Here is a 15,551-nt window from a genome sequence, read left to right as displayed (position 1 = left end):
AAGCATGTTGCAGGTGCACTTGATATTTTAAATTGGACGACAACAAAGGCTTCCTGCTATTGTTGTTGGAGGTGATTGACAAATATTTGTTGAGCTTGATTAAGTGTGGGTAATTCTCACAAATCTGGATAGAGAGTTTAACTTTTAGCTTTTAAATACTTGTTCCCTTACTATATTGGTGACAACCATTTGGTAGCCAACTCACTAACTGAAAGACTCCCCCAGAATCTAAGTCCCAAGTTGGTGCACGTCTATTGGCTGTCCAAAAACCGCCTGCGATCCGACCGAATGACCCTGCACTCCGAGCTGATCTTCGACCGCACCGAGTTCATCCTGGAGCCGCAGGGCCGCCGAGTCATCCGAGTGATGTTCCAGCCCGAGATAGTGGGTCTGTTCACGCAGCGCTGGAACGTGTGCTTCGCCAGGTCCCCCTTTTGCGGCACCCGTCGGCTGGACGTGATCATCCAGGGGCAGTGCACCATTCCGGCTCTGTTCCAACGGCGCCTCGAGGCCCACCAAAAGCTGCTGGTGGACAAGCAGCAGAAGTTGCAGGCGAAGGTCCTCATCAAGCTGCACGCGGGCCTGGCTCCGATCATCGAGAATCCTCCCCTGCTGTGTCCCTATACAAGGATCTTCGACGAGCGCGAGGTCTTCAACGCCCAGAACTTTTCCTACCGCTGCGAACGGTACGAGGACCTCGAGGCCCTCAAGGATCTCTATGCGCTGGCCAAGAAGCCGCGCGATCGACCCTGGGACCTGACCATCGAGTCCCTGCGGACCTTCATCGGCAAGCAGGAGAGTCGCCTCCTGCGCGAGAGCCTCCACAACCAACTGGTGGAACTGCTCCAGCCGATGAAGTGCAACAGCTGCTCGCCCTTCGCCATCCTGGATAACAAATCGGAGCGGGACAAGGCAAGGTTCATCTACGTGCGCGGCACCATCAGCAGCACCATCGACGAGTGGGAGGCCATGGCCTGGGGTCTGGATGAGCAGTTCTTCAAACTGGAGCTCCTTCGGCGCCTCGGCGAGCATCCCAGCCTTCCAAGAAGCGGAGGAGTGTCCCCGAGGAAAGGCCTGCGCCGTCTGTCAGAATCGTCCGAGGAGCAGGATATAGTGGAAACCATTTCAAAGACGGTCAGGTCCTGCAAGTACCTGAAGGACTCGCTTTACATGCACACCTACGATCTGCTCTGCAATGCGGTCGAGGACATTGTATCCGTGATCGAGAGCACCGCCGACTAGGATTCAGTCTTCGGATTGCACCGAGGCGCCTTTTCCCTCTTTACACTATGAAACTACCATCAAAGGCACCTGGAAACGCAGTTCTATTCACTCAGTTCTTCAGAAGTTAACAATAAAGATAATTATATTTTTAAGTAAAACGGTTTAACATTTACAATGCTTTGAGTAGTTTTTCTCTTTTATTAACTGGATTTTCTAGCTTATCAAATTGATTTCCAACTTCTCAACCACTTGCTTTGTGGAAAAGTACGCTGAATGTGTGGAATAATGTAAAACTGTAATTGCCACTTAGCTGGAATCAAACGGTTTACTTTTCTATTCAATTAAACTTTTACGAATGCTATTCACTGGTTTAATCATAAAACAGTGGTTTAACTATCTGAACATCTTCACTGTCCATTTCTGCGTGTGCTAAAGAGCACTGTAGTAAAAGTAAGATTTATTTATCGAATTCAATTTATTTAACGATACACCACCAAGCAGCGACCTTCTATTATTTAGGACAAGCGAAATCTATTTAGAAATAAACTAAATCTAGTTATTGGGGGAACGTATAATCTTAGCTTAAGCAGGGTATTTGGATATGATTGTTTCGGAAATAACAACAAGCTTAGTTCTCACCGAAAAACAAAGGGGTCTTACTTAGCTGGCTTGGAAGCGAGTGCCTCTGGTTCGTTATAATTTCTAGAGGGAAAACTTGTCCATCGGTTGTATATTTTCTACTACATGTAAATCCACAAAATGGACACACCCAAAAAGGTAGACTCGCAGGCGACCAGTGCGCACATGCTGATCGATGTGCAGACCCCAAAGTCCAACCCGACGGCCTCCACGTTCACCCGCAAGACAATGGAGTCCGCCTCCAGGTTCACGAGGGCCAACATGGTGTCGCTGCCCTCGTCCTTGTCGGTGCCCACTTCCCGCATGGTGGCGCAGGCGCAGCTGAACGCCGCCTCGCCGATGGGCAAGTACACGGAGCGCATGGTGGAGGACATCCTGAACGACATCTTCAAGGAGCGCCGCGGGGAGTTCCCGGAGACCTCCTCCTCCTGCCACCTGGCCGAGAAGCCCTGGCCGCGCGAGGAGCGGGAGCCGCACGTCGACCGCCGGCTGCGCTACTGGAAGGAGGTGCTGCTCGAGCGCAGGAAGATGCAGAAGCGCGTCCAGCAGGAGACGGGCAAGCTGGCCAGCGAGGTGCTCTTCAACCGCCGCTCCACGCTGGACAACCGCGACGGGCAGACGGTGAAGCGGCTGCTGGACTACGCGGATCGCATGGAGTGCGAGCACTTGATGGCCGCGGCGGGTGGGCAGGTGGGCAAGCTCAAGGACCAGCAGGACCCCTGCACCTGCCAGAGGATTCCCGGCCTGGAGGCCACGCCCCCAAAGGCGGAAAGGGTGGGCTACAAGGACGTGGAGATCATAGGCCTGCCCGATGTCAGCAAGCGGGAGCTGCTGGGCAAGGAGGCCTTGGAGCAGAGGGCTCTGCCGGGGTTCCTACAGTCGGATTTCCTGGACGAACGGCTGGAGCAGCGCTTCCCGGCCATCCAGAACGTGGTGGAGTTCTTTCCCGATCTGGACAGTCTGCAGGTCAAGGGAACGGGCATTGCCAAGCTGAAGCCTCCGCCGAAAACCATCCTGGTGAAGGCGGACTCCATGCACTCGGTGACCAACAGCGACAGTACGCCCATCTGCTCCGAGGAGTGCGTGTCCTGCGAGTCCTGCGGCGCCACGGAGGACCAGTCGACCCAGGAACCAGTGGTGGTGCCCGAAGTGGGGCTGCGGGTCAACGGGGTGGACTACATTCCGGGTGAAGGCGACACCGGCGGGATAAAGGACTGCTACGAGATCGTCACCCGGTTCAGGTGCGATCCCTTCCAGCGGAGGGTTAAGCACATACTGCAGCTGACGAATATCGGCAGGCAGATGCTCTCCTTCACCTGGAAGCAGAGCACCTACTACTACAACCGGGGTTCCCTGCTGCTGGCCAGGGACAACGAGTTCTACCTCGACCTCGAGGGGTTCCGGCTGTCGCAGGGGGAGACCCGCAACCTGACGGTGCTCTACCAGCCGCGGAAGGTGGCCATGTCCGTGGAGCTCTGGCTGCTCCAGGTGGAGCCGCGCATCTTCTGCGGCCGGCAGGAGTCGCTGCTGCTCCGCCTCCACGGACGCTGCTCCCCGCCGGCGGACTACATGGCCAAGCTGCTCGAGTGCCAGTGCGCCTGCATCTGCAAGTCGGACGCGGTGGCCATGGACAAGCTGACCACGCACCTGGGAGCTCTGGCTCCGCTGGTGGTTCCTCCTCCCACCTGCTGTCCCTACGATCGTGCTCTCGACGACCGCGAGGCCTTCAACGCCCTGAATCCCGGCTACAACTGCGTCCGGTTCGATGACCTCGAGGTCCTCCGATCCCTTCACCATCGATTGAAGAAGCCACGCGAACCGCTCTGGGATCTGCGACTCTCCACGATCAAGGACTACATCCTGCGAGTGGAGAGTTTGGTGGAGCGGGAAGCGACCTTTGCCGAGTTCACCGATCTGCTCGCTCCTCTGATGGGCACTGGATCCCCCCTAAACACCCCTTTCCAGCGGAGTGAGCAAAATCAACGCTCACGGTTCATCTACGTGCGCGGGGTGATTTGCAATGGCATCGCCGAGTGGGAGGATCTCATGTTCAACGTGGAGGACTCGTTCTTCAAGCCGGAGCTTCAGCGGTTCTACAGGAACCTGCTGGGGCAGCTGGAGGAGGGCGACGAGGAGCAGGAGGAGGAGAAGCCTGAGCAGCCGAGTCCCGTGACACCCATCGATATGGAAAAACTCATGGAAATTATCGGGGAGGAGCAAATGGATGAAGAACAGATCCGGACGGCGGTGATGCGCAAGTTGTACCACTCCAAGTACTTCCGGGACTCCCTTTACATACAAACCTACTCTCATCTGTGCAACATGGCCGAGGACATTGTGTCCGTCATCGAGAGCACTGAAGTCGAGCCGGACCTTTCACCAGGAAACTGAAACAATTGCGTTACTTTGGAAAATGGCAGCACAAATCGATTGTTGTCTTCATAGTGTATTTATTTGCGTGTATCAGAAATAAAACGGGAAGTGCTTAGGTGCGGTTAAAAGAGTTGAAATTCTTTGATAGTTTCAGACAACAACGTATGCAAGTAAACAAATTAAAAACTTAAAAATTGGAAAATATAAAAAAAATACAAAATACATTTGAAAATAGCATTTTCTATAACAAAATTCGAAAAATCCAAAACAATTGTAATTAACACAGATCCAGTTTTCTGCATAGGCGAATAAAATACCTTGAAAAGATGAAGTCTAGCATTCGAGCAGTCACGCATCTAGATATCAATATAACCCATTTATATGAAATTGCAAACCCATTTAATTGCAATACAAATTTTAATTTTTATTTTGTGTACTTTACAACTACCACCCTTTTAAGAGGCTTCACCTTGACGTTTATGTCAAAACACTTGCATGAATGTTGACAATTAATTTAATTAAAACTCAGAAAACAAAAAAGAATGTGCTCTAGTCCGACGAATTTTACAATTAAGGAGGACTCTTCCGACAGCAACATTGACCCAGAAGCGCTGTGTAATGACCTCATCGGCAACATTTTAAAGGAGTACCCTAAAAGAGGAATCCGTGAAGAGTCCGAATCCCTTTCATCCTCACTGGTAGGTCTTCCATTGAGAAAATGCAAGAGTAGCGTAGACCGTCGTCTGGAGTATTGGAAAAATATGCTCATCCAACGGCGGAAGCTGCAAGAAAAACTTCGGAAGGAAACGGGAAGATCTCCAAATCAGTTAATATTTACTCGTGAGAATGGAATAGTGAAACTGTCGGTAAAAGGCTTCGCAGAGGTAGTGGGACTACCGAAACATTCAGGTGCTAAACTCTCTCTCTCTAAGAAGAATTGTTTGGCAGAGTCACTTCCGAATATCTGTAACCTGGAGGTGGTCGGGAGAAGCTACAAGGAGTGTCAGAAGGCACTGATCACTGTTCCAAGCCTCAAAACCACTATTAAGTCTGATGAAAGGTCGAGCGGCGGAGACGAGGTCGTGCAATCGATTCAGCCAACCCAACAACCGACGAGTGGTCCGGGGGTTCGTATCAACGGAGTCCACTACTGGCCACGCGTTCCGGAGTTCTCACCAGTTGTTGATCGGACCTTCACCTGCAATCCCTTCCTTCGCCACCTGCGCACCATCGTTCGAATCGAAAACTGCGGCAGCCAGAAGCTGCACCTCAGCTGGCACCAGGTGAACTACTTTTCGAACAATGACACCCTCATGGAAACCGAGCCAGGAGACTTTGTGTTCGACGTTGGCCCCTTTGTACTTTTTCCAGGCGAATTCCGAGATGTCACGGTTCTCTATCAACCGAGGTTCGTGGCGATTGTAAAGCAACGCTGGCTGCTCTGCACCAAGCCACGAATCTTCTTCTGCCGTCCATTTGGCTTCACCTTGAACCTGAATGGTCGCTGCACTCCACCCAAGGAATACCTGGACCGTCTGGATATGGAGAAGATACAGATGATGCCTTCTGAGCCTCAAGCTTATAAGGTGAAGCCGATTTCTTTCTTATGTCCATATGAAAGGGAGCTTGAGGAGCGGGAAGTTTTCAACCGACGAAACAGAGGTTTCCGATGCCGAAGGTACGAAGATTTGGAGCGACTGAAGGCCTTTTCCAAGAAAATGAAGTGCCCGTCATCAAATCCTTTCCCTTGGGACTACAGTGTGCACTCGCTCTTCCACCTGATTAGTTGTGATCAGGACACTGGGAAGCGTATTCAGAACTTATCAGAACTGACCCAGTTGCTCGACGACTTGCGTGGCCCATCTCAGGTGCCATTCTGCAGAGCTGATTCACTTCTAAGATTAAAGAAACGCTTCAACGCAAAGGTAATTTATGTGCGAGGAATGCTCGCCAGTAGATTGAAGGAATGGGAAGAAAGGGTGCATTGGCTTAGATCAAGAACTACTAGAGGAGGCAACAAGGAAAGAAAGTTTTTCCTCGACTCCATCTACATCCACTTGTACGGACTGATCTGCAGTGCGGTTGAGGATGTTGTGTCGGTGATCGAGAGCACAGCACAGATTTAGCTGTCCTAAACAAAGTACAAAGTACATGTACATACAGAAAAAAAAATACAAAAATTAAACACACTTAATTTATAACAAAAACAAAAAAAAATGGAAGGGTCAATTGTAAACGATTTGACCGGCGTGCGGCTCCGCTCAAGGTTGCACTCCTACCTGGAGGCCGCGGCACCTCACAAGGAGCACGACTCCCACAAGAACACGGCGGAGATTAAGTCGGATAACACGGAAATCGTGTACCAGAAGCATGGGGTTCTCAAGGGCGTCACGCTGCAGCAGGGCAGGAACATAGTGCACGACATCATTGATGATGTTTTGGAGAAGAAGGGGGAACAATCACACTCTCCGAGTCGTCGTGCCCCATCGACGAGGACATGCGGGAGTCGATGGCCATGGACCCGCGCCTGAAGCACTGGCACGACACCCTGCAGAACCGCGCCGCCGTGCAGGCGAAGATCCAGCGGAGGCTGGGCCGTCGTCCGCACGAGATGCTCATCAACTCGGCGAGCATGGTGGCTCCCAGGGATCGGGCCACCGTGGAGCGGCTGCTGGACCTCGCGGGCCGGATGAACCCCACCACCTTGGTCCAAAAGAAGCCAGGAGTTCTTCCCGAGCAAGTGGACTGTGACAAGTGCCGCTTCCTGCCCCAACTGCAGGAGACTCTACCGCTGCCGGAGAGAAGCGGACATGCGGAGCTGGAGGTCAGCGGTCTGCCCGGCTCCACCAAGCGGGAGATCCTGGGAGCGGCGTTCCGCCAGCCCGAGAAGTCCTCCCAGTGGTTGAAGTCCCGGCAGTTGGCGCAGCACATCGAGCGGAAGAGCGGCGACATCAAGAGGGTCCTCGACTTTTTGCCGGAGGTCGACCAGCTGGAGGTGGTGGGCGGTAGCTTTTCGAGGGGCTACCCGGACCAGCATCCGATAGAGCGGCTGCCCGACGACACCATTTTCAGCGTGAGCAGTTCGTCGCAGGTTCTGGAGCAGGAGTCAAAGGAGGACCGGCAGGAAGACACTTCCCCGGAATTGGACCCCGCCAATGTGACTCCAAAAGCAGCCGTCAAGATCAACGGCGTGCTGTACTTCAACTCGGGCAGAAGGTGCTTGAGTCCCGAGATCGCGAACATCTCCCTGGAGTGCCACCCGTACCAGAAGGTGGTCAAGGAGGTGGCTCGCGTGGAGAACGTCGGCCGCCAGGTGCTCACCTGCCAGTGGTCCGGCCCCGAGTGCAAGCGGAACCCCAAGAGCTTGGCCCTCTGCCAGGACTCCCTCCTCCTCTCGCTGGGAAGCTTCACCGTCTTCCCGGGCGAGGAGCAGGTGTGCCGGGTGCTCTTCCGTCCCCGCGGCTGCTACCTGCACAAGCAGCGCTTCGAGCTGAGGATCTTCCCCAACGTCATCGGCACGGTGCGCACTGTGTTCGTGGCCCGCGTGTCGGGACGCTGTGTCCCCGCACCGGAGTACACGGCGAAGCTGAGGCGGAACCTGTCGCTGGTCACGGACAAGTCCAAGAAGCGGTTGGCCGACGACCTGGTAAAGGGGCACGCCGACCTTGTTCCCCTACTGCATCCGCCCGAAGTGGTGTGTCCCTACGAATATCCCTTGGACGAGCGGGAGGTGTTCAATGCCGAGAACCCGGGTTACCACTGCGAGCGGTTCGACGACCTCGAAACCCTGAAAGCCCTCTATGAAGAACTGAAAAAACCCAGGGAGCCTGCCTGGGATCTCCGACTCGAGACGATCCTTCAGGTTATCCTGCGGTTGTCAGACTCTAACGAAAGAAAGCTGCACTATGCTAAGCTAGTGGATGTTCAAGAAGCCCTCAAGCAAATCAAGGGTTCTCTCACCCACTTTGCCCAGAACGAGGAGAGGATGCGGTCCAGGTTCATTTACGTCCGCGGGTGCATCGGCAACGGCATCCAGGAGTGGGAGGAGGCGATGGCCTCCATGGAGCTGAGCGGACTGAGGCTGGAGATAAACCGCTTCCAGGTCAAGGAGGACCAAAAGATGTTGTCAGAGATGTTATCGGAGGACGAGGACCGCGGGAGCGAGGGATCGGAGCCGAGGCCCTGGATGCGGAAGCTGCGAAGGGAGAACCTGCACCTGTACCTGCTCAAGAAACTGCGCTCGCGGAAGTCCTTCAGGGACAGCCTCTACATGCAGACCTACTCGCACCTCTGCGACATGGCCGAGGATGTGGTGTCTGTTATCGAGAGCACCCAGTGCGCTTAAGCCGTTGCGATTCCTGCGAAGTTTTCCAGTGCGACCAAAGTCCTTTTATGCGTGCGTTACAGTGTTTCGTCCAAATTTAATGTGGCCTTAAAACAGAGAAGTTTCTCGCGAGGAAACCCAGAAAACTCCCCTGGGAGGGTCTATTGATTTGGAAATCTATTAGCCGGGCGGGTGGGAAACTACTTTCCGACGGGGGGGGACACACCTGTGCCCCTGATGTGGCGTTAACTTTTCCCATTACGATGGCCCTTTATGGGCCAGCAAAATTGCCCATTTCCCGGAAGGAATTCACGGCCCACACCTCGCAACCCCCATCAAGCTTAATGGCGCGCAAATGTCGGCCGGAAAAGTTCCGGAGCTGGCTTCGATTTGAGCTAGTTTGCATTGATTTGATGACACTTTGGGGGTTATTCGATTCCACTAATAAACGAACCATGTCCCGCCCCCAGGACCTCTCCCTCCCAAAACTGGCGTGTCAAAAAGTTGTCTGCACACTCTGGGCTGCTCTTCTGAAGTTCCTTTTCGCCGGTGTCTGATGAAATGTGGCGACGAACGAGGCCATTATGCTTGCAATTAGCCAAATTGATTTTGCGATAGCGTCAACACTAGCCCTAATCCTTGCTCCTAAGGGATCATAGAACATATTTATTTCGGGCTGTTAGAGTTTAACTAATCACCTTCTATTTCCATTTTCCTTTCAGGTAAGACAAGTGAAACACCCACCCGAACCCAGGAAAACGCATCTGTGGGTAAGTCTTTGGAGACCCGGCCCCTCGGGAGCTTCACACGCCGCCGATCCACAATTCAAAACGTCATAAATCATGCATCATGAGCATTCCGAGCGGTGCAACAAAAAGCGGCAAGCAGAAACGCAGCGTTTCCGTTCACACTCACGTCTAATTAGCCCACAGACCGCGTTGAGATAGTACTTATGTGGGGCTTAATGATGCCAGGTTGGCATGCATGGTGGCCAACTAACATGGTCAGCAGCGAATTAACCTTGAACCCCTCACATGGCCAACACGGTTGACATCGCATCTTTGTCTTCGCTTTTATGGCCTGTAAAACTAAATTGGGAAATATTTATGCTTGTCTAGCGACAGACTGAAAATGGGTTAACCCCTTATTCGAGCTACCTTAAATAATGTCACATGCCTCAAACGTGTCTTGTATTACACTTTAAGTTTGTTTATTGAAATCATATTTCACGGTTACCATCTTAAAGTTGACTTAAAATTGAAAGTTGGATTTGTCCCCGGTTTACTCAGATTTATTAGCTTGTTTTCCATAACGCCACCATTCGGTGAAATACGATTAGATATTTCAGACATCATTAAATTTCTAGGCAACAGTAAAAGTCGCGTTTTATTCATACTCGAATTTTATTGAGATATCTAACTCCCAAAAAGTTAAAATTTTTTATCAGCGCCATGACCACTTTCTGGTTAGTTTGAGAACTATTCTTAACAACCAATAAAAGAAACTCCTTACGTCATTGTATACATACTTGCATAATATAAAAATTTAAAACAAATTTGTAGTTTGTAGTTTGGAGTTTGGTTTTATTCTACATTTAGCTAATGTAGAATTATACATTTAGCCAATGTAGAATAAAACCAAACTCCAAGCTAATGTAGAACTCTACATTTAGCCAATGTAGAATAAAACCAAACTCCAAGCTACAAACTACAAATTTGGCTAAAATTCTTATATTATTTTAAAGATTTCTTAAGACTACTGTAAATGTTCAATGCATTTGTGCAAAACGATTCGAATAAACAAATTCGATCTACATTAAGAGTTGGAAGAATTCTTAATTACATTTACACAAGATTCTACATGTATTCCAAGCTATTTTTTTTTTGGATTTGCTTGGAAGTGAAGCATATTTTTAGGGCGCTAATATAAACCCTGGTTGCATCGAACCAGTATCGTGTTCGCTGTTGGAGTTGTAGCTTAAGTTGGAGCTTAGACTCCAATTGTATTTATAATCCATTTTGCCATTCCAAATATTTGTAGTATTTCAATACATAAATGTTTACATAGGTTACAATTTCTTGCAAAAGAGAATTTACTTGGCTACTTTTTTATGAAACCACTTCAGTTATTCATTACCCCAATCGAACTTCATCCGCAGCGGGGGATCCAACTCGAGGGCGATCCACATCTGGCCAAGTTCGATCAGTCTGAAAGCGTTGTCCGTTGCGAGCGGTTTACACCTGGAAACAGGTGCGCTTTGCTGTCAAATAACCCGTCTGATCGATCGATCGCTTGGGTCTTCGTCGATGTCGATTTCGGTCCGCATTATCTTGCGCCAGATCTGTCATTTACCGTTTTTCAGCTAGATCTGGGCAAAGTGCTCAAAAAACAACAACAATAAAAAGCTGTTAACTGAATTAACAAAAGTCGCAGGAACTGACAAAAACAAGTGAAGTGCAATCAGAATCCAGAGCGATCCCTATCAGGGAAATTCCTTTTGAAACTGGCAGAGTGCTCCTCCTTCGGGCAAAGTGAATTTATTTAAAAGCCCGCGAATCATTCAATTATGCTAAAAGCACGGGATAAGCCAAATGGCCAAGTGAGGTGCGACTTAATCCGTGTTTCGCCTGCGGATTGTCAACGCAGCAACATGGATACGATACGAGCGGATACCCAAACCCCTTCCCCAGATACACACACACCTTGAGATACAGATACAGATACATTCATAGATAGAGACAACAATAAAATTACATTAAAAATCAAATGAAACTCGAGAGCGATTGATATGCGAGGCAAGGCGTCGGGTCGGCTGCCCTAGCTCAATATTTTTATGGGCTTATCGAGTGTCGAGAATCGGTTTTCCAGGGAGTGTTCCTTGGATTGTTAGTTGGCCAACGAACCCGGCTCAATGGAGCTCGTTGGCTTATGCACATTACGCGTCAACTGAAGTGCTCCGCTTGATTTATTTGGATGCGTCAAGCTTTAATCGCCATTTCAATTCGCCGCACTGCGGCGCACTTTCACCAACTTGCTGCAGGACCGCGGAATGAAGTCATAACCAAATAGGCTTACGACCTGCTCGCGCACATAAAACACGACTTGTCTAGCCATAAAAACACGAAAACACTTGGCCAAAGCCCGAAATAATTTGATTACCGCGCACTGCGAGCGGCTTTCTCCGCCGCCTGATCGCTTGATCCAATTAGCAGCTGCGGAGCCATAGTGCTCCATGGCACTATTTGAAAAGATCCGAGGATCCGAGCCAGCTGCCACCCACAGAACGCGGCGATCGGACCTACATGGCCTGCAATGTGTCAACAATGGCTTGTTAGCAATTGCTTTTGAGCCAAGTGAGCGCGTGTGGGCTTCGACACGGGTTTCCAGCTGAAACACCTTATTGACAAGCGACATTTGACTCGGAGCAATCGAGTGTGTGGGCCGGGGTTGAAATTTATCTCCGATTTCTAATTGCCCGACATGCCGATTTGAATTTAAAGCGCGAGCGATAGTGGTTCTGAGGCGAATTCCGGCGAGATTCGCCATGAAGCTCCAACGGAACAGTGCAATTCGCTGTGGGGCTTATGGCCCGGCCAACTAAATCAATTTTCGCACTGCGGCTGCGGCCAACTTCGATTCCCCGCGCTTTATTAAGGAATTCTTCATAATTATGTAGCGTCGGCCGGCGGCGGCGCGAAGTAAAACTGTTGTTTATGGCCGAGTTGCGGCAACTAGTTGGCTCAATTATGGCTCTGCTGCATCAACTTTCTCCCTCACTTTGGGCCAGCTGCCACGGCTGCTTAACCCCAATCGACGCCTCTAACTGACTAACTAAATGGCGTGTTAATTTGTGGCTGCTTTCCAGCCGCAGCCGCAGCAGCAGCAATTGCCGGACCATGAAGAGATACCCGGCCACTCAGATTCGTACTGTGAGATACAAATACCAAAGGAATCCCAGATTAGATTGGCCACAATACAGTTATCGCCTCGGTTAGCATAACAAAGGTCCGAGTGGGTCAACAACCTAACCTTCGTTATGTCAAGTCGCTTGGCCCTCCATTTGCATATTACACATGTCTCACGTCCATTTAGAGCCACAATTAACGTCGAACCAACGAACCAACAAACCAACAAACCAACGAACCAACTCCCAGACTCCGCCGCCATTCGTCATTGGGAGCATGTTTGGGTCGCAAATTAATTAGGCCGCGTTATGAGCTTTTAGAGCGGGAAGTCGTAAAAACACACGGGTTCCGTCCGTCGATGGACGTATGCAAACGCCAATTTGATCTGTCATCCTGTCAGGCCGCGTTAGTTTCCCAACCATCTTCCAGGCAGATAAGAACGGGTTCCCCGGAAAATGGAGCAACGCTAGCTGCTGGCTGTTGGCTGTTGGCTGCCCGACCTGCTTCCTTTCTTCTCCTCGCCGTTTTTTGATTGCATTTGACATTTAACACGAGTGCTCCGCAGATTAGACCGGCAACTGCCAGCCGCCCACAAGGTTTCGGCTTTGGAGGCGTGCCGGCCCGATTTTCGTTTTCACTTTGTTTTCCGCGGCTCGAGACTGGCGGTTTAACCGATTTTCGAGCTGCGATCGGGTTTGGGGCGAGCTCAATTAAAACTCGAGAAGGAATTCCTGAGCGGCAATCAATTTCGGCGGACACAAAGCCACTTAACACCCAGCTCCAGCGTGAGATTATTATCCGCCCAGTGAAATATGAGACTCAGACAATGGCTCATTAGATCGCTGGGCTTTCGCCTAGCCGAAACTAGTTTCGGCTGGCGGGCCTAAACTGTCTAATTATTGCGGGCCGGCCCATCGGAGGCCTAAATTATAGTTGGGCCGTAAAACAGACAAACAAGTTAATCCATTAGCGAGTGAGACATCTCCGCCCGGCAGAACCGGAAAGAATCCGGCCCCAGTCCGCTATTAAGTGCATAATTCTCATTGTTTATATTGTCGATCTGGCGGCTTTCGTATGGTAATATCGGGAAATGTGCCAGCTGCCATTGGGCCATCCGACTGCATAATAAATTATGAAATTTACAGTTGCAGCCGCCGCTGAATGAGTTGTCACGTCTGCGGCTTTCTAAACCACTTAGGTAGGCAGTGATAAGTCCAGAGATATGTCGGATTCTCCGGCTGAATGGGGTTCTTGATAACACAATTCCATCGCGTTGAACAGACGGCCTGTCTGGGGGAACAAAGCTCAAGTGGGCGCAACACAAAAGGTTGAGAGCCGCGGTGAACGGCTTTGACTTCGGAGTGCAGGCCGGGAAAGTAAACCAAGACAAAGCAATTGACTTTTTAACCTGCATCTCCGTAAATTACACTCGCAGAAAATCTACGTAAATAGCCATAAAATTAATTGCGCCTGTCTGCCATTTTCCACGCAGTTTCCCAGCCGCCGGCAATGAAAACTTGAAGCCGACAAATGTCCGGCAATAAAAGGCTCCATAAAGCCACCATGCGTTTGTTATTTTGTTTGCAGCATGCAAAAGGGGTCCTGGCCAATTGGCCAACTGGCAAGCTGGCAAACTGGCAAACTGGCTAATTCGAGCTGGGGATTGATGACAGAGCCGCCGGCCACTCAGCCGAAGTGGACTCGTGTGGCAAATCACAATAATAGCAACTTCTGTATTTGCCCCGGTTGAGTTGCATGCAAACTGCGCATACGCCCCGTTGGCCCAGTCGGTATGCTAAGTACACTATGCTTCGGTGCGATTTCAATCACTGGCCGGCCACTGCCAGTGGCCAGTGGGTCAGGCATTATCAGATATTAACGCCGGCAATTGGCATCAGATGAATTACGCGACAAGCATCGATGGCGTCACTTACACATGTCGAACAACCGCCATCAATAAATGCTAACGGTGCCTCGCGGCACAAAACCCACTTCATCTGGAGCCTCGGATCTCGGATCACGAATCTCGGCTCCCCAGTGCCCCGTCTTTTGTCCTCTGTCTTCTGTCTTTGATCGCCGGAAGTCTTTGTTTGGGCATTCGCTGGCTGGTCGGCTCCATTTTTGCTTTATGATTATTGTGTGATCGCGTTTTAGTAGCATCGCATCGCATCGCATCGCATCGCATTGCAGTGCGGTGCAGAAGAGCTTTTTGTGGCACATGTGAATCATGCACAAGTGCCGCTTCCCCATGCGAAACCAGTTTCCCCCACTTACCCACTCATTGGGCCTAATCACACCCGCTGTCTAACTGCGAATCTGGCCGAGATCGCGTGCTGCGGCCCCGACTTTGTTGCGGTTGGAAATCATCTTCAATTTCTGTGCTAGCCGGAAGCCAGTCGCCCCATTCGGGCGGTTATGGCTGCAATTGCTCTTGTTTATAATTCAATTATGTGGCCGCAATCTTGCCTCGAATTCCTTCCCCAGATGCTGACGAGGTGGAATGTTTACCTGTGCTCCGTTTGCTGTTCTATATGCACAGGGAAGAACCATAATTGCTCCTCTATTTGGATATGCTCAGCTACAAAATTGCTATATCTGTGGCACGAACTTTCGCAGTGGGTTTTCTTTTCACGCCTCGTTTTCAAAACCGGAAAAAAAGAAAAACTCCTCTGTGACACATTAAAAACTGCCTTCCCCAACAGAATAGCACAGCCAGAAAATACTAAAGAGATACCTCTTTTACATCAATTCAACTTAAACGAAAACCATTAAGAAATTGACAAAATCAAATTAATCGGCTATTGAACTTGTGTGCAAACAAATAAGAAGTCAATAATAAATCAAGCCATTATGAATATCTGAAATGACCATATATTGTGTTCGTTTAGGCCAAACAAAACTTCGAAATTAGGCATACTAAAAGTTGCCACAAAGATCACCATAAACGTTGTTATGACAGTTGCTATGTCTCGTGAGCCCGGCACTCAAAATGGTTCCGTTGGCCATTTAACTTTTAATTGAGTTGTCAGTGGCGAAGTGACAACGCTCCGTTTTTTCTGTCCGTGTGCCTGGAGCCGTGATCTTTG

General features: G+C 50.3%; 4 protein-coding genes across 4 annotated transcripts in view; all 4 read left to right on the top strand.

Annotated features, from left to right (window-relative positions):
• Positions 1 to 1,399, top strand: part of LOC108094265 — a 30,181-nt gene extending 28,782 nt beyond the window's left edge. Inside the window, exon 3 of the mRNA XM_017194737.2 lies at positions 226 to 1,399. Within this exon, the coding sequence (XP_017050226.1) occupies positions 226 to 1,242 (1,017 nt within the window). The 3' untranslated portion in view covers positions 1,243 to 1,399. The remainder of the gene's footprint in view (positions 1 to 225) is intronic.
• An 86-nt stretch (positions 1,400 to 1,485) lies between these two features.
• LOC108094264 lies at positions 1,486 to 4,366 on the top strand. Its single transcript, XM_017194736.2, has one exon. The coding sequence runs from the start codon at positions 1,984 to 1,986 to the stop codon at positions 4,252 to 4,254; it is 2,271 nt and encodes a 756-aa protein (XP_017050225.1). The 5' UTR covers positions 1,486 to 1,983; the 3' UTR covers positions 4,255 to 4,366.
• Positions 4,367 to 4,537: 171 nt separating this feature from the next.
• Positions 4,538 to 6,373, top strand: LOC108094268. Its single transcript, XM_017194739.2, has one exon. It carries the CDS (start codon positions 4,779 to 4,781, stop codon positions 6,360 to 6,362), a length of 1,584 nt encoding a protein of 527 aa, XP_017050228.1. The 5' UTR covers positions 4,538 to 4,778; the 3' UTR covers positions 6,363 to 6,373.
• Positions 6,374 to 6,452: 79 nt separating this feature from the next.
• LOC108094267 lies at positions 6,453 to 8,706 on the top strand. Its single transcript, XM_017194738.2, is given in 2 exon segments — positions 6,453 to 6,684; positions 6,687 to 8,706. Coding segments are annotated over 2 exon segments (2,127 nt in total). The 3' UTR covers positions 8,582 to 8,706.
• Positions 8,707 to 15,551: the final 6,845 nt, after the last annotated feature.

Source organism: Drosophila ficusphila, unplaced genomic scaffold (genome assembly GCF_018152265.1).
Source record: "Drosophila ficusphila isolate 14025-0441.05 unplaced genomic scaffold, ASM1815226v1 contig_414, whole genome shotgun sequence".
In the NCBI taxonomy this organism is placed as follows: Eukaryota; Metazoa; Arthropoda; class Insecta; order Diptera; family Drosophilidae; genus Drosophila; species Drosophila ficusphila.
This window is presented reverse-complemented; position numbering and strand designations above follow the sequence as displayed.

Bases quoted from the DNA above. Each gene is read 5' to 3' on its own strand.
- LOC108094268 (XM_017194739.2), top strand. From the start codon at position 4,779: ATGTGCTCTAGTCCGACGAATTTTACAATTAAGGAGGACTCTTCCGAC.
- LOC108094264 (XM_017194736.2), top strand. From the start codon at position 1,984: ATGGACACACCCAAAAAGGTAGACTCGCAGGCGACCAGTGCGCACATG.